General features: G+C 41.4%; 4 protein-coding genes across 10 annotated transcripts; 2 read left to right on the top strand and 2 right to left on the bottom strand.

The window, feature by feature from the left end:
• Nucleotides 1-272: 272 nt before the first annotated feature.
• LOC147258954 (sodium/potassium/calcium exchanger 1-like) lies at nt 273-4,445 on the bottom strand. Of its 4 annotated transcripts, none has more exons than XM_086209078.1 (6): nt 3,098-3,243; nt 2,346-3,005; nt 1,850-2,035; nt 1,684-1,773; nt 1,447-1,613; nt 273-1,284 (listed from the first exon to the last, which is right to left on the bottom strand). In XM_086209078.1, exons 2-6 carry the CDS (start codon nt 2,931-2,933, stop codon nt 1,023-1,025), a joined length of 1,293 nt encoding a protein of 430 aa, XP_086065204.1. In that variant the 5' UTR covers nt 2,934-3,005; nt 3,098-3,243; the 3' UTR covers nt 273-1,022. The 4 variants fall into 4 exon arrangements, with proteins under 4 accessions (XP_086065204.1, XP_086065202.1, XP_086065201.1 ...); XM_086209076.1 differs by adding an exon at nt 3,845-4,445 and having other exon boundaries at nt 274-1,284; nt 2,346-3,460; XM_086209075.1 differs by adding an exon at nt 3,845-4,445 and having other exon boundaries at nt 275-1,284; nt 2,346-3,411.
• On the top strand, nt 4,025-8,586 carry ints14 (integrator complex subunit 14). The gene is made up of 12 exons (XM_086209079.1): nt 4,025-4,261; nt 4,356-4,601; nt 4,700-4,807; nt 4,933-5,088; nt 5,685-5,803; nt 5,912-6,054; nt 6,323-6,415; nt 6,613-6,757; nt 6,874-7,007; nt 7,251-7,369; nt 7,951-8,016; nt 8,117-8,586. Exons 2-12 carry the CDS (start codon nt 4,380-4,382, stop codon nt 8,348-8,350), a joined length of 1,539 nt encoding a protein of 512 aa, XP_086065205.1. The 5' UTR covers nt 4,025-4,261; nt 4,356-4,379; the 3' UTR covers nt 8,351-8,586.
• On the bottom strand, nt 8,381-12,602 carry hacd3 (3-hydroxyacyl-CoA dehydratase 3). Of its 4 annotated transcripts, none has more exons than XM_086209082.1 (11): nt 12,259-12,383; nt 11,810-11,852; nt 11,645-11,718; nt 11,046-11,210; nt 10,823-10,868; nt 10,573-10,683; nt 10,372-10,499; nt 10,173-10,285; nt 9,475-9,581; nt 9,260-9,391; nt 8,392-9,165 (listed from the first exon to the last, which is right to left on the bottom strand). In XM_086209082.1, the coding sequence occupies exons 1-11, from the start codon at nt 12,346-12,348 to the stop codon at nt 9,089-9,091; spliced, it is 1,086 nt and encodes a 361-aa protein (XP_086065208.1). In that variant the 5' UTR covers nt 12,349-12,383; the 3' UTR covers nt 8,392-9,088. The 4 variants fall into 4 exon arrangements, with proteins under 4 accessions (XP_086065206.1, XP_086065207.1, XP_086065208.1 ...); XM_086209083.1 differs by lacking the exon at nt 12,259-12,383 and adding an exon at nt 12,397-12,602 and having other exon boundaries at nt 8,395-9,165; XM_086209080.1 differs by having other exon boundaries at nt 8,381-9,391.
• Nucleotides 12,603-12,656: 54 nt separating this feature from the next.
• ppcdc (phosphopantothenoylcysteine decarboxylase) lies at nt 12,657-18,924 on the top strand. Its single transcript, XM_086209084.1, has 5 exons — nt 12,657-12,873; nt 13,938-14,033; nt 14,304-14,432; nt 14,536-14,704; nt 18,305-18,924. Exons 1-5 carry the CDS (start codon nt 12,730-12,732, stop codon nt 18,388-18,390), a joined length of 624 nt encoding a protein of 207 aa, XP_086065210.1. The 5' UTR covers nt 12,657-12,729; the 3' UTR covers nt 18,391-18,924.
• Nucleotides 18,925-21,768: the final 2,844 nt, after the last annotated feature.

Here is a 21,768-nt window from a genome sequence, read left to right as displayed (position 1 = left end):
TCACAATGGATCAGCATAATACCTAATACCTGAAGTCTACTAAGAAGCTTATGTGCATCGCCTCACTCTCATTTTATCACGAGCCTACCTCAGTCATATTTAATCTAATGCAAAATAAATTATGCAGTTATATATTACACACTCCATCAATAAAACCTGTTTGTGTAGCCATGACAGGAACATTAAAGATACAATCAAATAGACTGACTTTGGTCATTTAGCTCTGGTGTGAATAAACAACAACAACAATAATCTAAATTTATAAAACAACAACTTTATTGTGAAAATAGAATATTACCCTCTAGTTTTTACAGATAGGGTAACCATATCTGAGACGCTAAATCTATATTTTACATTGATTACTATGCATACATTACTGTAAGTCATCACGGATCACACTGGCCTCCAAAAATACAATATTGATCTTTAGTCAATGTGTCAAAACTGTGAAACATAATCAATTTTGAATACAAATCTCTTTAGCTTCTGTGATGAATTAAAATACACACACGTATGCATTGATACTATAATAAATGCTATAATGTGTCAGACATTTGCATAAAAATCTGCACTTTTATTAAACAATAAAAACATTCAGGTTTGGAAATGAACTGCAACAACGACTCAGAGTGTTACTGTGATGTGTACCTGGCACAGAAACTTCGATCTTTGACCAGCAACGTGTTGTCATATCAAGCTGTAACTGGCAAAAAATAAATAAATAAAGCAAAGGTAATGTTATAATAAGAATTGAAGGTGAACTTTCTCTTCAGCTCTGCTTGTATTTTGAACTTTTATCCTCTAGGAGGTGCTACAGTTCATCCTCCTAAATCTAATTTGATGCTGAATGAGAAAAAACTTTGAATTCTCTAAAATCCTCCTCCCCCGTGTATTTTGTATCATGTTGGTTGTTGGATGCAGGTCCCTTCTGCTTCTTTTCTTCACTCCCTCAATGTCATTGCTCTTTGATGAAGTAAAAGATTACTCTCCCACAGATGGACGATAAAAACAAATACATCACTCTAGACCTTTTTACCCACAGCAACAGGGCAGACAATAAAGCGATACTGCAGCATCAGGCTCAGCACCAGGAAGAGAGAGTAAAGCAGCAGCAGGATGATACCAAGCACCTTATTTAGCTTCCATTTACAGGATACGACAGTGATGATGAAGAAGAGGAGCATGAGGAAAAGCAGCACAACACTACAGACAAGCCCATTAGTGCTGACGGCCACTGGAGTGAATCCGTGAATGAGCGAGTACAGGAGCAACGGGAGTGGCAGACTTGAGGGAGGGAAAAGAGTAAAACATTTAAGTGCTATCAGTTCAGTGGTGGCTTAACGTCACAGTGAGGATTTTAACTGCAATTTGTTTCCTGAATGATGTATTTAGCTGCTACTAGCATTCAAATGTGTGGGTATTTTCTTCTATAGTGCAGCAGCTCACCCGATAGTGACGTTAAAGATGTTATTTCCTACAGAGCTGGAGACCACCATGTCACCCAGGCCTTTACGTGACACAATCACACTGGTAATGATGTCCGGGATGGATGTCCCTGCAGCCAGGATAGTCAGACCCATAATCTCCTTTGGGATGCTGATAGTCTCAGCCACCTACCACAGCAAACGCAGGTTCAGAATGGAACAAAAACTGAAAATAACACTTGATTTTCCAAAAGCTGACCTGATGAGCCCACCACACCATGAGGTAGGAGAGGACAGCAATCCACAGAACAGACCCCAGAAGAGTGACCACAAAGAACTTTCTAGATTTCTACCAACAGAGGAAATTAAGAGTTGAGGCGTTTGAGAGATCCCAGCTGATGCCTGATACAAGCGTGTGTCTTCACCTGGTTGCGAACATCAGGAACTGTGAGCCACAGAGGGAAGACTACAGGCAGTAGGAAGAGGAAGGTGGCTTGTCTACATCGTGTGTCAGGCCACTCTAAAGACAGAGGCTTCTCCTTGTTCTCTTCATCGTTCTTCTTATCATCTTCAGATCCACCTGACCTACATTCCAGAGCAGGTACAACCTCCTAGAAAGAGGTATTTATGTACACACACACACACACAATACATACATACACACACACACACACACACACAATACATACATACACACACACACATATATACATGCATATATATACATACATACATACATATACATATACATATACACACACACACACACACATATATACTATATGTATGTATATGTGTGTGTGTGTGTGTGTATAGTATACATATATATTTTCATTATTATTATTATTATTTATTTTCCTCATACGCAAGGATATTAAAACTTGATTTTATAGCAGGGACATTTGCCACGGGAGTGCTTACCTTTTCCACTTCCTCCACAGTAAGAATTTTGCCAGTGTTCTTGTGTTTGTGGAGCTGCATCTGGAACGCCTGCTTTAATTGCTCATTGTACTTCATAAAAATCACGTACAAAGAGTAACTGGCCACCAGCATCATGCTCTCCCACCACATGATGACGTTATCCAAGAAGAAGATGATGAGTAAGATCAGGACAAGTATGTAGAAGGACACGTCTCTGAAAAGTGGCCACCGGGTGAGATGAAGCACCTCTCGAGAAAACAAAGCGCACATTCCAATCACAAACAAAATGTTGAAAACTGCAGAGCCAACGATTTTGCTGAATCCCACATTGCTGTGAGCTACGAAGACCCCAATCAAGGAGGTGAAAAGCTTTGGAAAAGATCTTCCAGCAGCCATGAAAGTAGCTCCTGCCACATCATCAGAGATGGCTAACTTGTGTGTGATTACCCCCAGTGCAGGAACAAAGAACTCGTCGCACACAATTGTAAGTGACACAAACATGTACACCATGCCAATAATGTGGAGGACCACCCAGCCTCGTCTGCGGTCTTCAATAGAAAAGATGTCTTCAGGGTATTCTCCTTTCATGTGAGGAGCTTCTCCAGGAGCAGCTGGAGTGATGGTGGTTGCAGGAGGAGCTGGAGCTGGTGTAGTTGTCTCCTGTGGAGGTTCGGGGATGATGAAATGGACAACAGTCCTGTTTTTGGTTGTTGGTGGAGACTCAGAAGCTGCACTACGACCTGAAATTGTACCTGGTAGATTTACCACATGAGTCTCTGGTGTGGTTTCATCTGTCGGCTCCAATTTATGTGTTGCACTGAGACTTTCCTCAGGCCTGTGATCCTCCACCTTTTCAACCTCAGCAGTCCAAACCTCTTCAAAATGCGCTCCAATCTGAGGTAACGTCTCAAACAGACTATTGCTGGTGGTCAGTTGGTAGAAAGTAGAGAGGAAAAATATGGAGAAGAGGCATAATCCTTGGCACTGCTGCTGTGGTCTCCTTTGTTGACAATTCATTGTTCTCAAAGCAGTTTTGGTTGTGAAGGTGCTGCAAGTCCAACTTTATCTGTCCAAGCAAACGGTAAAATTCAAAGGTGTCCTTCATACAGCCTTGGCTTTTAGAGAAAACGACCAATAGTAAATACATGAACAGATATATCAGATATTACTATCAGATATTACATAAAATAACATTTTATCAACAATTTGAGTTCCAATATATATTTCCAACTTTTAACACCTAGTTGCATTGTATTATTGGAAAGCAAATTCTAACTCAAATCAAAACTAGATCATCTTCTCTAAAGAGCAAATTTTGCTCTTTAGAGAAGATGATTCCTGGAATAAAAAAATCTCACATTATGACGAGTTTCAAAATAAGATGTGACAAACTAAAGTCGAGTCCGAATAGTTGCAAGTGACCACATGGTGCAGGAAAGACCTCTACAGACGGACAGATCTGGTACATGTAAGCGGTATTACAATGTTAGCTCTCTTACCTTAAAACAGGCGTTTTGATATATTATCAGCGAAATATGCACTTGGAAAAAAGCGCACTAATATATTGTTGAGATGTCTGGATTTCCCTGTTAACTTTTGTCCAGATTTTTCAAGGCACCATTGCGAAATATAGGAACTACTTATTTTACAGTACCGTTATTCACCCGGATGGCAGTAATGATGCACATCAGACCACCAGCGCTTCCGAGTCTTTGGTTTTTAGTTACTGGGCACTAACAGATTAGTCCTATTTAATTGAATTTTTTTTTTTTTTTGGCGTGGACATATTATTTCCCTTTGAGTTTATAGCGTAGCTTAATGTAAACTAATATTCAAAGGAAGTGGCGTTGGCCGCAGCCAATGTAGCATTAGCATATGCTAACAAATGATCCTGTTAGCACATCCTCCATAAGAAGGTGAAGCTATTTAACGCTAACGTAGCGAACTTCGTGTAGTGTTGTTGCTCTCACAAACATATCCGTTCATTTCCTTCTGGGTTCTTCGAGCCAGTGGTCTTGTGGGGAAACTGCAGTCATGCCCACTGTTGTCCTAATCGACGTGTCTCTATCCATGACACGGCCAGTGTCACAGGATGGTAGTGAAGAGTTTCAGCGGAAGAACCTGGCAGTGCACGGGCTTAATATGTTGTTTGAACATATGGCTTCCAACTACCGCCTGGAATTCACCGCACTGATGGCCTTCTCTTCCCTCTGGGAGCTGCTGGTGCCTTTTACCAGAGATTACAACGCATTACAGGTAAAATGTTCTCTGGTACGCAATGTGCCTGTGCCATAAGCTGAGGTTGATATCAGGAAAGAAAAGTGTCTATCTAATTAATGTGTTTTCCTTTGCAGGAGGCTCTGGGTAATTTAGAAGACTATGACAAGACCTGCGTTGAATCAGCTCTTCATGGAGTCAGCAACGTGGTGCAGCAGGAGTGGGGCAGCGCCTGTCCCTGTCAGGTGCTTTCTCATACTATAGCATCACCTTCACATTCATTAATGTTTTTTTGTTTTGTTTTGTTTTTTGTCTGTAGTGGTTTACTATACAGGATTGTGTTTATGTACTTCCCTCTCATGTCCCATAGGTGGTGCTGGTTACTGACGGATCTCTGGGCATTGGAAAAGGTTCACTGCGTCATTCCCTACAAACGCTGAAGCACCGTGGAGATGACAAGAAGTTCCCTCTCCCCTTCCCCTTCCCTGCCAAAATGTTCATCCTGTGTGTAGCCAATGCAGAGGAGGTACTGAATGAGTCATTATGCGCCTAAACACACTGGGTGTGAAAACATGGTCGGAGGAAGCCTGTCATAATTTACAGTGATGGCTTTTCTGAGAATATCATTGAGATTGGAAAATAATAACATAACAGGATTTCTACTTGCATCTTTAGCCAAGATTTTGGAGATTAATAGAGACATCAGTGAATCCTAATACTCCTACTTGCAGAAACTGCATCAAGTTCACTTGAAAAATGTAGATAAATTACTATTTTTACTGTTAGTGTAAACAATAATTTACCAAGTTACCAATTACGGAATCAAATCCTTAATAATTTAAGAAATCCTGTCTTGCCTTACTTCATCCAATCTCATCTAAGGTTATGAAATCCAAACTCATCAATCCAGTATCAGTTATCGACCCGTATGTCTGCTATCTTCCATCAATGTGGTTTTTCTCAAACTTCTTTTTTAAGCGGGTTAGAAATGACCATAAAACAATAAAGTTAACAATTATGTTTTTAAAAGTAATAAGAACTAATGTTTAAAAAAGCATTTGGATTAAAAATGAGTGTTTTATTTACTGTAACAAGTGTAGCCTTGTTTTTGTGTCCCAACAGTTACAAATGACCGGTGCCATGGACAACTTGGAGGAGCTTCTCTGTCTAAGTGGAGGCGACGGAGAGATCTTTACTATGGAGGGGCCGCTTTGCATGCAGAGTGTCCAGGCAATGTTCGGGTATGACTGAGGCATAATCTTGACAAACCTGGAATGACTCTCCCAGATGTATGTGTTTATCAAAGCCATTTTTTTGTCCCTTTTTTTTTTGTTTTTTTTCCCCTCCAGGAGACTGATTGACCGGGCGTACTCTCCCTTCCATGCTGTCCTGCACTGTGGGAACTTGTCCTCAGACGTTCAGGTGTTCCCTCGACCTGAACCGGTCGTAGTCGATGAGGAGGTGGAACCTTTACCTCGAACAGTCAACACAGGTACCGCACTGGTATTGAAGGAAATTATTAATATATGTCGTCAATATACCTAATCTTATTTCCAGTTATTAAATTGAAATGTTACGCATTACCACGACACATAGAAGAAGCAAGGGTTTTGTTGTTTCATCTTGCTGTTTCACAACAAACAGAATACAGGAGATTGTACTTGTCAAGAGGCTTCAGATGAAATTCCCATTACTGAACTCAAATGTCATTGTTCCATTTCAACTTTTCTCCTTAAACAGTTATGTTCTTTATGTTTCAGATCTGGAAATCGTGGGCTTTATTGAAATTGCTGATATCTCCAGTCCCCCTGTCATCTCCAGACACTTGGTCCTGCCGATCGCTGTCAACAAAGGTTTGTGTTCATGTTGCTTCTGCTGTACTGTTTTAGGTTGATACTGACTGATCAACCGCACCACATTCCCAAGGCATCCTGGAAAGACAAACGATGCACCTGAGACAATAACTAAAACAATAAAACAGGCTTCCTCAGTATGCTGCATGTCAGATGTTTTGTATCATCAATATATTTTATTTGTACTTTTACTTCAGAGGTGGATGACGTTGGCCCTGGAGCCTCAGATGAGCTGGAGGAGGAACCCTCAGCCAGTCAGATGGCAGGGAAAAGTCCAAACTTCTGTGTGCTGCTACATGGCAGTCTGAAAGTTGAGGGCATGGTGGCACTGGTGCAGCTGGGGTGAGAAAGCTCTTTCATATGTAACTTATCTGAGTTCTGCTCTGTTTAGACCCGTGAGCATAGAAACATTACAACCCCAGTAAACATGCTGCATCTTCGGAACTTTTATTTTCTAGGCCAGAGTGGTTCGGTATGCTGTACTCCCAAGCAGATAGCAAGAAGAAATCAAATCTCATGATGTCCCTGTTTGAACCTGGGCCAGAACCTCTGCCTTGGTTGGGCAAAATCTCACATTTAGGACCAATCTCAGGTAACCCGTCTCCCCTCCTCTGCCTCCGGGTTCTGTCCTCATGTGAAGAAAACATTCTGCTCCTTGAAGGCAGGACTCTTTTCAATGATGAAGCTACGTTTGTACTTTTGACACTGACCCTTGAACAGGTTGATGACTAAAGCGTTAAGACCTTTCTGCCCATAAACAAGTTAATCATTGACACACATCTATTGTATTATAAGTGGTGTAACAGATTATTCTTTTACTTTTTTGGTATTTCAGAGGCTGCTGAAAATCCGTATGGTGAGGATGACAGTAAAAGTCCTTTCCCCTTGCAGCCCCAGGTCAAACGCAGCTACGCCCAGAATGTCACCGTGTGGATTAAGGCCAGTGGACTACAGGTACAGTTCTGTCTTCAAATCACTGTGTACATAAAAAAAAAAAAAGCAGGGAAAAGGGAAAGGCTAGGAGGGTTGCAACTAACTAATCGAAATATTTTCATGATTGGTCTTTCAGCCTCTAAAACATAAGTATACTTCAAAAGGTGCTCATCACTATTTCCCAGACTCTAAAGTTACATTTTGAAACAAGCTTCTTTTGTACAGTGCTTTAGCCTCCACTGGTGGTGGGGATGTAGCCTTGAAACTGAAGCAGCTAAGTCCTAGTCATCATTATTTTAGATCCAGGCTTCAATTTTAGAAAAAAAAGTGTAAATTTTCCAAAGTGGATCACATGTTAGGCCAAGCTTAAGAAGAGATGCAGCATTCACCACTGCATCTATCCTAGGTCAACTCATGACTGCTGAAGGCCTCGAGGGAAAAGTAACCAACACAGCTTCTTGAAAGAAGATATTTTTAGTTACACTTGCAGGGATGTTTCGTTGTCATGTCCACTGGGCTGTAACACTCAATGGTTAGACCTTTCATTTTGAAGGTATTTCAAGGTTGTCGACCACTCAGTAAGTTGTGCTCTTATTTCACAGACTGATGTACAGAAGATCCTGAGGAACGCACGGAAACTGCCTGATAAGACTCAAACCTTCTACAAGGTAAATTACCCTGTACAGAACCTGAACAAATGCTTCTAACTATGATCAGGCCTTTTTTATTGATCGTATTTTAATGTTGGGTTGTGTATAAATCTGCCAGGAGCTGAACCGTCTCCGAAAGGCTGCCCTGGCCTTTGGTTTCTGGGACCTCCTGAAGGGAGTGGCTGAACTGCTGGAGAGAGAATGCACCCTGCTGCCGGACTCAGCTCATCCCGACGCTGCTTTCCAGCTCTCCCACGCTGCACAGCAGCTCAAAATGGCCAGTACTGGTGATTCCCAGTACGCTGCGTTTGACCACAACATAGCTCCCATGCACACTGACTTCTCAAGCTGAGCCACATCTGACTCTATAAACACGAACTAGATGAAGCAGCCAGTTTGGACCAAGATGGCGGCACTTTGTGCGGGCCAATGAACAAAGGAGCAGCCTTCAGCTCTATGTGAACTGAGCCAGACAAACAATACACACTTGTCTGTGACCCTGGCCCTAACATGGCAAAATGTACATATTTTTTTACCACTTTGTTTTGTAGATTCTTGTTTATTCTTTGTCAAACACCATTTACCACACTTTGATGAAGGAAACCATAATTATCATTCAGACTACAGGTAAAAGTAATAGAAAACCACATTACGTGTCACAGGCTATCGAGAGGACGGGACCAAAAATGTATCAGCAGTGATAATTTTCCCTGAGGTTTGTGTAATGGTTCATCCTGAATTACAGGATTTGTTCAGAATATGGTTTCTTATGAGATGTTGGACTCAATCAGCAAAAAACAACAAAAACAGAAAAAAATGGATAAAAGAGAGAGGGAAGAGCAGGTATCACACTCGTTTCTGGCCAACAAAACACTGAATGACAGAGTTCAGACCATCAGTTCAGCGATGAAATCTTGCATGATTATCTGCAGGATGTGCTTGTAGATCATGAAGGAAACCATTCTTAGCAGAGCAAACAGACCACAGTGAAGAAAATAAAGCAAGGAAAAGTGGGAATGATTTCAAAAGTTGTTCTCCAGAAATGAGCAGGCAGCGAAGGTGTTCTGAGGAGTGCTGTTGGCGCTGCGGCTCAGTGTGCTTTCCTCTTCTTAGTGCGGAAACGCCTCTTCCTTTGCTTGTAGAGATGACGGAAGTTGATAAAAAGTCCTGATGGTGGGGGGGCAAAACCAAAAGCTTATCACCAAAACGTTGACATTAACTTTTGTGTAGAGATGTATGATTATTCTAGATGCCAACTTACCCAGGAACATGAGAATCAGATACACGTGCAGGATGTAAGAGAAGCTGACGGAGGTACCGATGGCCCTGGGCAGAGGGATGCTGAAGAGTTTGGTCTCATCAAAGATGGGAATGGACTGTATCACACCCACAGCTACAAGGGCATGAGACACGAGGCCATCTTTAGTCTATGTGACGTAGTAACATTTGGAAAAAAAGAAGTAAACGCAAACACACCTTCAGCTAAAACACCCAGTGGGTACAGTGGTATCCAGACTGTGTAGCGCAGCCACGTCAATGTTTTCCACTCTGTGTTAAAACATCCCAGCATGTAAAATGGATACCTGGAAGAGGAAGAATAGGAGCATCACGTCAGAGCAGGCAGGGGAAGCGTATTACTAATGACCTGAGCTTCATTATAAAGCAGGTTTAGTGAGTTTACATCACCATGGTAACTAATGCTGCACCTAACTTTCCTTGTTAAATGGGGTCATCGTTCCATTAAGATTCCATGGACCTCGGTGCTGCCGTGACAACAACTCATAAAAATCAGCTGCCTCGACCTTATCCTCAAAACCAATGGCAACATGAGACCTGATGTAACATCCACGTCATCTATGGTGTCTGAGGGGTTTTTTTGTACAGGAGAAAAACAGGAAGTCATTTTTCATAGAGGCCAATGATTTGAGCATTTTGTCATTTTTTTTATTTCCTGTTTGTGTCTGCTACACAAGTGGAGCAATAAAAGTTTTAGTGAATGTTGGTGAGTACGAAGATTTTAGGCCTGTATGTTTTAGGTTATTTCATTCTAAGCCTTTTTGGGAAGGAAAAAAGTCTGCAATTCAAAACAAAATGTAAAAGTCTCGCGATTATGACTGTCCCTATATACTTAATGACGATGTGTCGTCACGGTCGTTCTCCACGGCGTGGCATACCTAAAAATTTCGATGGTGCTCCACAGATAGAAAACAAAGAACACAACTGGCTTGTTGTGCATTTCCTCCAAACTACCAAAAATGATGAAGAGGATAAAATTCCTTCCAACCACCTGGTGAGAGAAAAAAAGACTCGTCACTCAAAGTGGGCTGACAGACACACTTCTAAAATATTCACTGACAGAAGAGCGTCTCATACCTGTATGAGAGTTGGAACAACGCCTGCTTTGACTACACCGAAGGCAGCGTTGAGGACCTCTACTGATGCCAGGATCTGGCAGAAGAACATGACCTCTGACATGGTGTGAAATGTATCGTAGAGAGAGTCTGAAATCAAAGAAGCAAACTGTTATGTTGGTCAAGTGATTCATTGAGGAGCTGGAATTTTACAGGCGCTCACCTTGACCAAACATTATGAGCCGCACGGTCATGTTGACAAAGATCCATGAAAAGCCGAGGAACTGCACCAAGTTATAGATGAACAAAAATCCTGTTTTTAAGCTGAAAGACTCTGGAAAAAAAACAACAAAAACAACTTAGTGTCACGTTTTGTACATACGAGCTTGCAAAGCTATGAGTTTCAATATCAGGTATCAATGTTTTCTATCTACATTAAAAGAAGTTTTCATATCATCATGATTTGTACTCACCATCCTCTTCTTGCCTCAAAGCCTTCAGCCTGTTTCTTCTCTCCTCCTATTCAAAAAGCATCAATGTGACAAGTGTGGTTCTGTTTAAATAGATTACTTTATTCATCCCCAGAGGCAAATTGTGTATGTATGTATTTTTTTAGTGATTTTTTTTTTTAACTTACATTTTACAATATGTGGTGCACACGCCTGCAGCGATGTTACACTGCGTATGTTTGCTCACCTTCTGCCTGATCTCCATCTCGGCGTCAGACTCATCCAGCCAGCGGTCAAAGTCGGGTGCTAAGAAGACTGGTTTGCGCTCTTGTTTGGTCAATCTTTCCCACCAGCCATGCTGCTCTTTCCGCACTGTTAAATTCACCTGCCGTTGTGTGGACTTGTGCTCCACCTGAGCACAGGAACATTCAATCAGCACTGTCTTATCAGCACTTAGTCTGGCTGAACTACTAGGGATGCATGGTATTGGTATATGGCTTGTCACTGGTATCGGCCGATATTGGCTTTAGAATGGTTGAATCGGCCAACATGCTGATTTCCGTCAATATTACACAAAATAAACGAACAAGACCTGCGTTACTCGGCTTAAGTTGAACTATTTTCCTATTTTGCACCACTAATGAATGTTATATACGTCTGCCACTGGGCTGTCTAGATTAGAATATGCATACGCTGCAAAAGTGACTTGATCTCTGTATTTCAGTGGGGAGGAAAGGGGAGGTATGTGTGACAATGATTGTCCCAATCAGTTGTAAAATATTCTCCAATATCGAGCATCCTTGTAAACACATGAGAAAAGAGCAGAGGATTTCTGTGGATGTTTACCTCGGTCTTTACTGGTTGAAGAAACTCCAGGCGGAACTCATACTCATTTTGTCCTTTCGCCCCGTGACCTTGGGCTGCACATGAAATACAGATCAAAGTGTGAAAAGGTCTTTAAAATATCACATCCGATGTGCGTCATTGTTCCACCACAGAAATATACGTCACCTCTAAAGTGGAGGACGTTTTCATGTATATGGACATCAATATTCTGCAACAACAAAAAGAAAGAAGCAGATGATGAGTGCATTACCTCCAACACTCAAGAACGGGTTCCTCTGTGCACAACACTGCTGAACAATGAGAAACCATTCAGTGTTTAGCCATAATCATCATTAATACAGCAATAAACGTGTACATCATCATATCATCATGATGTCCTGGCTTTTCGTTGACGAGGTGTGATGTGGAGTCCTTCCTGCAAAGCCAAAGTCACCTGATATATTCGCGTGAAGCAACGTCTGTCACATCCTTGACAACCTCACATATAAAGGAGCAAAACGATCATGTAACAATCTGTAGAATGTCTAATAGCTCAAGCACACGCAAGATTTGACGCAATACTCATTAATCCATCGCATCGCTCAGCACATATACAATTTCCAATATCAGCTCACCATGTACCATATGCTAATGTTAGTCGCTAGTGTTGCATGTACACAAGAACTGCCTGAATTGTTTGCGTTAATCCAAATGGAGGAGTTCATGTGTTCAGCGGCACTACTTCCTGATGACCAGTGAGAGTGAGCAGTCACCTGCGCGTCCGTCAGCTCCACTCTCAGGTACATTTCTTCATGGCGTTGAGCCCAGTAGACCAGCGGCGTCAGGGTCATTGCGTCTCTCTTTATATATTCTACAATAGGTGGGATGGAAAGTGAATGAAATATCCCTGCTTCATGCTAACCGGTCCGGATAGCTTGCTTGAGCACATACCCAGAATATTCTGCGAGCGAGCGCGCTCCTAGAACGTGCGCGCACATTGCACGTCGGCCGTTCTCTCCCTCTGATTGGTTGGTGGTGATTATTTGCGGAAGTGGGGAACAGTGGAGCGAAACAGTGCGCTCGCTCCTTCCTGGTGACATGCTAGTATGCAGACAGATGGTGGCCTTTCTCGACTACAGTCCGATCTGTTGACATCTTGTGGGACTTTTCGTGTTCTTGTTGGTGTGACGGGAAGTGTGGCAGCTTTGAAACTGCCTGTTTTGTTGTCTCAGCTTCTCCAGCACCCCGGGGTGAGTTACTCTTCTCTTTCCTCTCACGTTAACCGCAAGATGGAGATGTTGCAGCCTTTAGGCATTAGGATGTAAACATACATGAAAGCCGCAGCGTATTCTTAATGCCATTCATTGTCTTTGTTGCCATGGTGAAAATAATAACAGCTTGTTTACATACAGTTCAAATACAGTGCGAATAAATTGCCTTAAGAGACCTTATTGGAGTTCAATAAAATACACAGAGGTGAAAATATGAGCCCTTGAGTAACTTGGGACTAAGTTATTTTATACAAATACATTTGTTATATGAATTGCAAATATGTATGCACCATATATCATGACAGGTTTATCTGCTTGACAATCCCATTTTTCTGCAACGTAAATGGTTAAAGTGATACAAATAAACTGAAAACCTGCTGGGTAAAACAGATGTTGACTAATATTTCCTTTGGCTGTATGATATGCAGTGTGGGAGAAAAAAAGGTGATACAGCACAAAATATGCTATTGATGGACTCAGCAAAACTCAAAAACATGACTCAGGTGTTAGGTGGAGCCTGCAGTGATTCCCAGCCCCAGTAATTATGCCATTATGGCATTCAACCTGATTGATCACCATACAAAAGCAGTTAGATTGAAACGAGCAAAAGTGAAACTGCTGAACGATTATTTAATTGAGAAAAAAATGGCATTGGGTTTTGTATTTTTGACATTACATTTTGCTTTTGTTTTTATTTTTGAGACATAACTGAACATACTATTTGTACATGAGAGTGCGGAGCTGACCCAGGTTTTTGATCCATAAGTGAGCAACATTTGTGTTATCTGTGGATTTAGCGGATATCTTCCTCAGCTGTCAGTCAGTAAAGAAAAGTGAGGGAAGTGAAAGCTCGCCCACTTTATCAAATCAAATTCTGGTAACGAGGTCCTCTAAAGGAATGAGCATATGTGAGCATGACAATGCAATTGTCCCAAACGTATGACCTCAGCAAGACCCAAATGCTCTCCCAGACAAAGGTCAAGGGTTGAAGCAATATCTTATTTGGTTTTGTTTGTTTATTTGCTTGTTTTGTTTTGCTTTAGGTGGACGTGAGAGTGGTTACAACGGAGCATGCCAAGCATTTCTATAATCCCAAGGAGGTTTCAGTCAAAATCTACAGCGACAAGGATGAGTGGGAGGTAACGATCAGCTGGTCAAATGAACCACGATGCCATTCTTAACTTAATTTTCAAACACAAGTTTGAATTCAGTCTTTGCCATTCTTTTAATGATTTAACCAATCTGGAAGCTCTGTTGATGCTCTTTAAATGAGAGATGTGCTTTAGAGTCATAAAAACACACTCAAGAGCTTGTAATGATTGAAAACCACTGGGTTGGAATAACATTCATTCCAGAAAGGAAGTGACTGTCAGATTGTTTGGCCACCTGATGACAGATTTCTGTTCTAGATGTGGACTCAGAGATCGGACCCGGTGTTGCACATTGAGCTGCGGCGCTGGGCAGACCTTTTCGTCATTGCCCCTTTAGATGCAAACACTCTCGGAAAGATCGCTAGTGGCATTTGTGACAATCTTCTGGTGAGAACAAACCAAGATGTAATGACACACTCAAGAGTTATTTTTTTCCTTACGTTAGTGATGTTAAATAAATTTCGGATGAATTGGTATTTGTGATTGGCAGACATGTGTGGTAAGAGCCTGGGATACAAGCCGTCCTCTCCTCTTCTGTCCTGCCATGAACACAGCCATGTGGCAGCATCCCATCACAGCTCAGCAGGTATCCAAGCTGAGAGAGTTTGGATACGTAGAGATCCCTTGTATTGCTAAGAAGCTGGTGTGTGGAGATGAAGGTGTGTATTAATATCAGAAAAACTAAAGATTCACGTGTAAACTGAAGATAAGTCAGCTGCACTGTTTGTTTTTGTTCCATCTTTTAATTACTGATAAGGAATTTTAGCTGATGTCCCCTGTTTTACCTCTCTTGTATGATAGCGTCCAAATTCCTCTGTAAGGTTAATAGCTGGCCTGACCCCAGGGCCTCGACCTGGGTCAGGGGGTGAACCTGTGGTGCTTTTGATAATCCTAAATTTGTAGTTACAACACTTTCTGATAGTAAAGCTGACAGTCACAGCGCCAGCATAGTCTATATGCGTAGCTGTGTTGAGACTACGGGAAGGTAGTCTAATAAATAAATAGGTCAAACTGGGTAGCGCCGGAAATCATAAGCATGATTGTTTACGAGGGGACGGATACAGATGTTCTGAGGGAGCTGACTCAACCTCATCTCACAGCGAACCTTGTACATCTGTCATGGACGTCCAGTAAAGTGTAAGCCATCTCTGAGTCTCTAGCCCGTTTCTAGCGTCTGACGAGTTCCCTCATCACACAGCATTCCTCCCCAATTACATTTGATCTTACACAGGATGAAGAACACGGTGAGATTGTCTTGCTGGTGGTCAGCACAATGCCATTGTCAGTCTGGTTCATAGTTATGCAGCAGAGTTGCCTCACAGCCAGAAGGTCCCAGGTTTAAGTCCTGCCTGATCAGTAGAGATGAAATCAGTAGGAGAGATGAGGGAGGGATGTCCTGTGGTCCAAAAATATGAGGCAGGCAGCTTGGATGGATCACTGCAGTGTTTATTCTTGCCATGCTGGGGACCAGAGTAGACAGAAGTCAAGCCTACCTCTAAGTTCAACTTTTGGGAGACTAAGAATCCCTTTTATACCCTAACTCCCCTACAGGATACACATGACTCCTTATCAAACAAACTGCTGATTGTCCTTCCTGAAGAGAAGAATCCCTTTTAGCCCCAACAACCCTACAGGACTGTCCTTCCTGAAGAATTTAACCTTTTGCTCTCCTAGGGTCCTTGTTTGATTTATTGATTAAACCTAATTACAAGACTTCCTGTCCTGCCTTCCTTACCTTAATGCTTCCATGGATAGGTAAAGTATTACAGACTTCAGCAGACATTCTGACATTAATTTCTAAGATATGACAATTTTCCCACAGCCCAATTTATAGCCCCTGCCTATAAAAGCCAATTATTAACGATTTATGTGCCCACTGACTTTAAGATTCACCAAAAACTCATTAAGAATAGACATGGGTGGGGTTGAGGGGTGCCATTAAGAAAAGATCAGACATTCAGGAAATGCTGACTAGGCTTTTTGACAAAGCTATAACAGAAGTAGCAGAACTGGTTATCAGCTTGTGTTTGTTCATGCAAACGAATAAACATTTTTGCATTGAACTCAAATCATCTCCAGTGTCCAGGCTCAGACTCTGGCCCTGGTCTAGGCTTCTCACCTCCAGCACTAGACTACGTGAGAAAATTCGGAGAAAACCAAGTTTAGAATGGAATGAGCACACCACCTTCCCAAAGTAGCCAAGCGAAAAAGTAACTGGCATCTTTACTGCAAATAAAATAACCACAAGCAATTTCCTGTAATTTGATGGCAGGTTAAGACTGGCTGGATATTAGAAGTAAACCAGTCGAACTGAGGTTGAAACTTAAGTCCCATCTCTGCATACTTGATACATAAATTAAATTAAATTAGACGTAAATTGCAGTGTCTCACAAACGCAGCTCAATTTACTATTACTAACCAGTGTGGCATGCACCCTGTAGTTCTGAAGCATACAGGATTTGCTGTATACATTTGGCAGCCTCTTCTGTTTGTTGGCCATGCCACAGAATGTTCTATACCGGGAGTCAACACACCTTCCGCTTGACATTGAATATGTAGATACCTGCATTGCAATGTTAGCTCTTACAGTACTTAAAAATACCTTCTGTGTGCTTGTAGATACTTCCCAAAACGAACTTAAAAGTAGAGTATCTTCCCTGAGAGTTAACCTACTTTGTGTTAATCAGTGAGGAGTCAGCTGCTCCTGTTCTTTTAATTACCCCTGTTTTCTCGTTATTTAAACGCCGTCTGCCAAAAGGCTAGGATGGGAACCTCTCTTTTTTTCCCGAAACAATCGAGTCAGGTAAGGAACAGCAGGGGACAATTAGCTGTTAAAAGTTTCTTCAGTGAGAACAAGTTTCTGAGGATTTTATTTTCAAGGATACCAACAAATTGAAATGCTCTCAGCAAGTTTAAGCCATCAGTGCCATATCTAATGATTTAAACTGACACGGAAGTGGTTTGATATTTGAGGAACTGATAGGGACGATGTGAAGGTCCACGCGTGTCAGGAGTTTGAAGGTTTGCATCTGTCTGGATTTGGCATCTCCTTCATCAGACATTCTCTTTTTATGTCTTTGTTTAGAAATACTTGAATGTGTTGAAATATTATGACGCTTTTATTACTTACTAGAATTATAACCGTGTTTAGTATACCCCTGACACATATTAGGCTGACGTTCTAAAGGAAGTGTTCCCGCAAATGTAGTGTGATAAGTAACTTGTCTCGAAGGGAGTAAATTGTAGAAAAAGGGTCAGTAGAAGGTAGGCTAAAATTAGATGCACCCAGGGTTGCTCAGAGGGAATGATGGGTAACAGCAAGATGGCCCTGATGCTCTGGTCAAATGCAGATTTAAGACAAACAGGTGCTCTGAATAGAACTGGTGTTTCAAGTCACACCTCTAAAAGGGGAATTTCTGAGCTTGTCATCTTGTGTCCGTACACAAGTTCCAGAGAGTAGAAGAGCTCTTCACTCTTCCACTCTGCAGGCTGAGACTACCGTCTCCGACCGTACGGCCTCTTTGAGCACAGATTCATTAAATACTCACTGATATTCAAATAATTGGATCTGGATGTGTCTTTACTTAAGTGAAAATTTCCATATTAGGGGCCTTGGCACATTTATCTAATGATGACTTTTACAAAAACCACTGTGAAAGAAAATCTCATTAAAAGTGTTGCACATTAAGCTTTAAAATGATCCATCAATGAAAGCATAAAAAAAACAGGAGCACATTTGGGGAGCATGTAACTTCACCAAGGAAATGTGTCATCAGATTCATTCCAGAATCGAATCAAAAGCTCCTCTCATGTAGTTTTATCTTCCGACCAAATTTCATTTTCCTGCCAAAATCCTTAGTTATCCTGCTAACCAACAATCACACAAGTCAGCCATTGCTCTGTGGTGAGGGTGATTAATATATAAATCTATAATAACCTGAGTTAAAGCCACAGCCTTATAAATTCTCTGGTCTGTAAAGATTTTGCATTTCAGGAGCAGCAGGACATGTTCGCTTGCATTAACATCAAACCAAAGTCAACGTCTGCACGAGCCAGCTTTCCACCACCACTGCTGCATGTCTCGGATCCTCCGGCAGAATATGAACTGTTATGTTGCCAGCTTAGATTAAAAGATGTAAATCCTGTTAATGTACAAAACTTGCACAAGGTGCTTATGGGAAATGAACATTCTTGGTTTTATTTCATCCTGTCCACCGATGCATTCTCTTCTCTCCTTCTTTGCTCTCTTTTTTTTACAGGTAAAGGAGCCATGGCAGAGGTATCGACGATCGTCAGCGTTGTCAGACAGTACCTTCACAGCCGAGTTGATCCATCTCAGACTTGAACAACAGGCGACATATTTACCTCTTTGTTTAATTTCTAATATTAATAGGATTGTTACGAGCATTTATTCACCATTTTGGTTGCCGGTGATCTATATTAGTCAGTTCTTCATCGTGAAATCCTGTCATAGTTAGCTATTGTACAACCCTCCCTGTTTGTTCGGTATAACAACCTTACAGTTACACTGACAGACATGAATATGGCTGTTGTTTACAAAGCAGCATTTCACGAGGAACTCGCCACTGTATCGATAGGGATGAATGCCTTCATTAAGATGTTTTAGAGTTTCAAATCATTGCAGAAACATCAACACTGAAATTCATCGTGCTCCCTTAACCATGAATGTACCAGATGGATGTGTTCATTTGACCTCCAAGCTAAGGTCCTGTGCGTCAGACGTTCGGTCGCTGTACGTCTGTACGGCCAATATGGTCGTGATTTTATGCATATGTTACATATGGGTTATATTTATATCCTCCTGCTTTTTTTTTGGTCAGATTTCTGCTCAAGAGTTGATTAAATAAGTGAAACGTTGGCTCCTCAGTTTGTTTTCTCACAAAATGTATTGTTTTATTCTGATGCCAGGAAATAATTTAATGTGCAGGAAGTACTGAAAAAAAAAGAATTTACAGTTCCTTCAGCACTTATATTACTACATAGAGTAGTATTTATTATAAAGATAATAAATTCAGGTGGAAGTATCTGCTCAGAGTAGAGTTTTGCTCTGCTTATATGCTAGCTCTAGTCAAACTAGCCTTGTAAGCTAGCTTTGTAACTCTTGCATCAAAAATCTCAAAAAAAATCTCAAAATTTATAATCCTTTGAAATGGGGTCTCTGACATTAACAGACGGTGCTAAATAAAAGAAATGAAGTTACAAAACTGGGAAATTTTCTTCAAATGACTGAACTCAACATTGTTAATTTAGAAGTGAGCACACAGGTTTCATTCTGTTTGCTTGACTTTAGCATAACGTAACGGTAGTCTTTTCTCCCAGATGGATTCCAATTTCAGGCATCCAAAAACAGCAAGGTCAAGGAGTCGGTCCCCTTTTGTGAAGGGAAGACCATTTCATTTTAATGAGCCAGTTCATTTGGATCAGTTCAACAATAAGATCCAGCTCTTTTATATCCAGCACTACTTGTTTAATTAACGTATTACCATCCAAATTCTACTGATTTGGTGATTGTCACAAAATTTTTTCTGCTGCCTCTCATGTTTGCTCTATTTAGTTCCATCTTTTCCATGAATGCCACGCCCCCTGCCCACTAAGTGATAGTATGATCCAAATGATTGGTTGCACACACTTATCTCACAACATTCAGCAAGTGCATGAGTTAGTCACGTTATCAGTTCCTGTATCAAATTACAAAGGAAAAAAATATCAGGTCTCAGGGGAGCCAGTTCCCAGCTCGTCGTTCACTTCAAAGAGTCGGCACAAAGAAGCAGCTCGTTTGAGACTGACACATCAATGACAGAAACAAAACTTAAGTCACTATTTGATTTGAAAAATTTTGGTTGTTGAGACCTTCAATTGGCACTAAATTGACACATATAGATCGTTTGTGTTGTCTTTACAACAAAACTGAATCAGTCCTTTCACTGATAAAGATTGATAACAAGAGATATTTGCGCCAATAATGTTTAAAATGTTATCAAAAAGCTTCATTCACATTTAATTTTCTAAATTTTGTATTTTTTTTATGAAATGCTTCACCAAATATAGATCGAAAAGCGCAGTTCTGGAGAATTTGTGGAATGCAGTGTTTCCAGCTAATGGGGGTCCTGTGGTGTCTTATTTTTTTGTTGTCTTTCTATATTTTTATCATGACTGTTTTTACTGTTGCACTTCAAGGGAATCTGCTTAAGGAATGCTGAAACCCAAACCCCTTGATTTATATGTACATGAGGCTTCTTTTGAAGTAAAACACGAGTTACAAGGTGGACACACCACCTGGTCTGGAATGTGTATGCCAGAGCCTCTTTCGCTTATTTTAAAAATAAAAAAATGAAAACCTGGACGCGAGAATTTCTGACCCCAGTAGATTACTAGATTAATCATGACCGGACCATTCTGTGTGTTTGTTGGCTGAGGAACACATCTTTTATGTTTCCAATAGAAAGCTGTTTCTAACCAGATGACCACTCGAACAGACTACATTAGAAATGAAATAATGGTGTCGCCCACATGAACAGTATAAAAAGAGATTTAGTGTCAGTACATATTCAGTAGCTTCTGCAGAACTGCTTGGACTTTGTGCTCCACGAGGATAATCAAGCTCTCTGGGCTCAACTTTGCTGGACTTGAGTGCTCATTTGAACTTTATATCCACCACGAACAGAATCGAGTTGTGACTCCAACTTTGAAACTTTGACTGAGAAAGAAAGGGTCGAGGCTCAGGCTCGGTCTTCAGCTGGCCTCCTAAAAAAAAATCAAATAAGGCAAAAACGATTTCTCATTGTGTAGCATGGATTGTAATGCAACAATAACCCGTGGCATGTTTATCAAATCATTGATTTGAATGTGAACATTTTTCTTGTTTCAGGCTATGAAAGTCAATACGGTACCTGTGGGGTTTGTAACATGACAAAGGAGTGGATACATTTCTTGTGAACTGACTTCTCTTCAGAGACGTATAAAACTGTCAGCTCCGGTATGAATAAGCTCAGACTGGTATTTACCTCTCCTATTTCACTGACTTCTTATTCTGTTGAAGTGCCAAATTTTGTGCAATATTTTAAAGCACAGGGCGGCACGGTGATGCAGTGGTCAGCACTGTCGCCTCACAGCAAGAAGGTTGTGGGTTCGAGTCCCGGCTCCAGCACGGGATCTTTCTGTGTGAGTCTGCATGTTCTCCCTGTTCCTGTGTGGGTTCTCTCTGGTACTCCAGCTTCCTCCCACAGTCCAAAGACATCAAGAGGGGACGAGGCTGATTGATACTCTAAATTGACTGTAGGTGTGACTGTGAGTGTGAATGGTTGTCTGTCTCTATGTGTTGGCCCTGTGATGGACTGGTGACCTGTCCAGGGTGAACCCTGCCTCTCGCCTGAAGGCTGCTGGGATAGGCTCCAGCTCCTCGCCCCCCCCCCCCCCCCGCAACCCTTAACAGGATAAGTGGTAGAAAATGGATGAATGGTTTTTAAACATATCTTTTTCAAATATCCGAAATGCTTTAAAGAGATGCATTAGGGAGATTTACCAGGCATTGTTTTACACAGCTCCAACTAACAAAGGTCAAATGTGATCAAATCCATGGTTCATTTTCATGTCAGACATGGTTCTCTCCTGGATCCTGGATCTGTTAAAAACCCTCCATCTCCAAACACAGTGACCAACACCAGTCTGGATCATGTCTCCCAGCTGTCAGGAGAAGACAGAG

Source organism: Aulostomus chinensis, chromosome 7 (assembly GCF_037954235.1).
Source record: "Aulostomus chinensis isolate RoL2024-O1b breed Wild chromosome 7, RoL_Achi_v1.0, whole genome shotgun sequence".
NCBI lineage: Eukaryota > Metazoa > Chordata > Actinopteri > Syngnathiformes > Aulostomidae > Aulostomus > Aulostomus chinensis.
The sequence above is the reverse complement of the archived record's forward strand: the minus strand, read 5'-3'. Positions and strand labels throughout refer to the sequence as shown.

Coding starts and splice junctions, on each gene's coding strand:
- LOC147258954 (XM_086209076.1), bottom strand. CDS start 3,362: ATGAATTGTCAACAAAGGAGACCACAGCAGCAGTGCCAAGGATTATGC. Junction 1,774..1,849: donor TTCCTGATGTTCGCAACCAG/GTGAAGACACAC, acceptor CTCTGTTGGTAG/AAATCTAGAAAGTTCTTTGT. Junction 1,614..1,683: donor TGGTGTGGTGGGCTCATCAG/GTCAGCTTTTGG, acceptor TTGCTGTGGTAG/GTGGCTGAGACTATCAGCAT.
- ints14 (XM_086209079.1), top strand. CDS start 4,380: ATGCCCACTGTTGTCCTAATCGACGTGTCTCTATCCATGACACGGCCA. Junction 6,758..6,873: donor GTGGCACTGGTGCAGCTGGG/GTGAGAAAGCTC, acceptor TTTATTTTCTAG/GCCAGAGTGGTTCGGTATGC. Junction 7,008..7,250: donor ACATTTAGGACCAATCTCAG/GTAACCCGTCTC, acceptor TTGGTATTTCAG/AGGCTGCTGAAAATCCGTAT.
- hacd3 (XM_086209080.1), bottom strand. CDS start 12,348: ATGAACTCCTCCATTTGGATTAACGCAAACAATTCAGGCAGTTCTTGT. Junction 11,853..12,258: donor ACATTAGCATATGGTACATG/GTGAGCTGATAT, acceptor TTGTTGTTGCAG/AATATTGATGTCCATATACA. Junction 10,869..11,045: donor AGATGGAGATCAGGCAGAAG/GTGAGCAAACAT, acceptor CTTTTTGAATAG/GAGGAGAGAAGAAACAGGCT.
- ppcdc (XM_086209084.1), top strand. CDS start 12,730: ATGCAGACAGATGGTGGCCTTTCTCGACTACAGTCCGATCTGTTGACA. Junction 12,874..13,937: donor AGCTTCTCCAGCACCCCGGG/GTGAGTTACTCT, acceptor GTTTTGCTTTAG/GTGGACGTGAGAGTGGTTAC. Junction 14,705..18,304: donor GCTGGTGTGTGGAGATGAAG/GTGTGTATTAAT, acceptor TTTTTTTTACAG/GTAAAGGAGCCATGGCAGAG.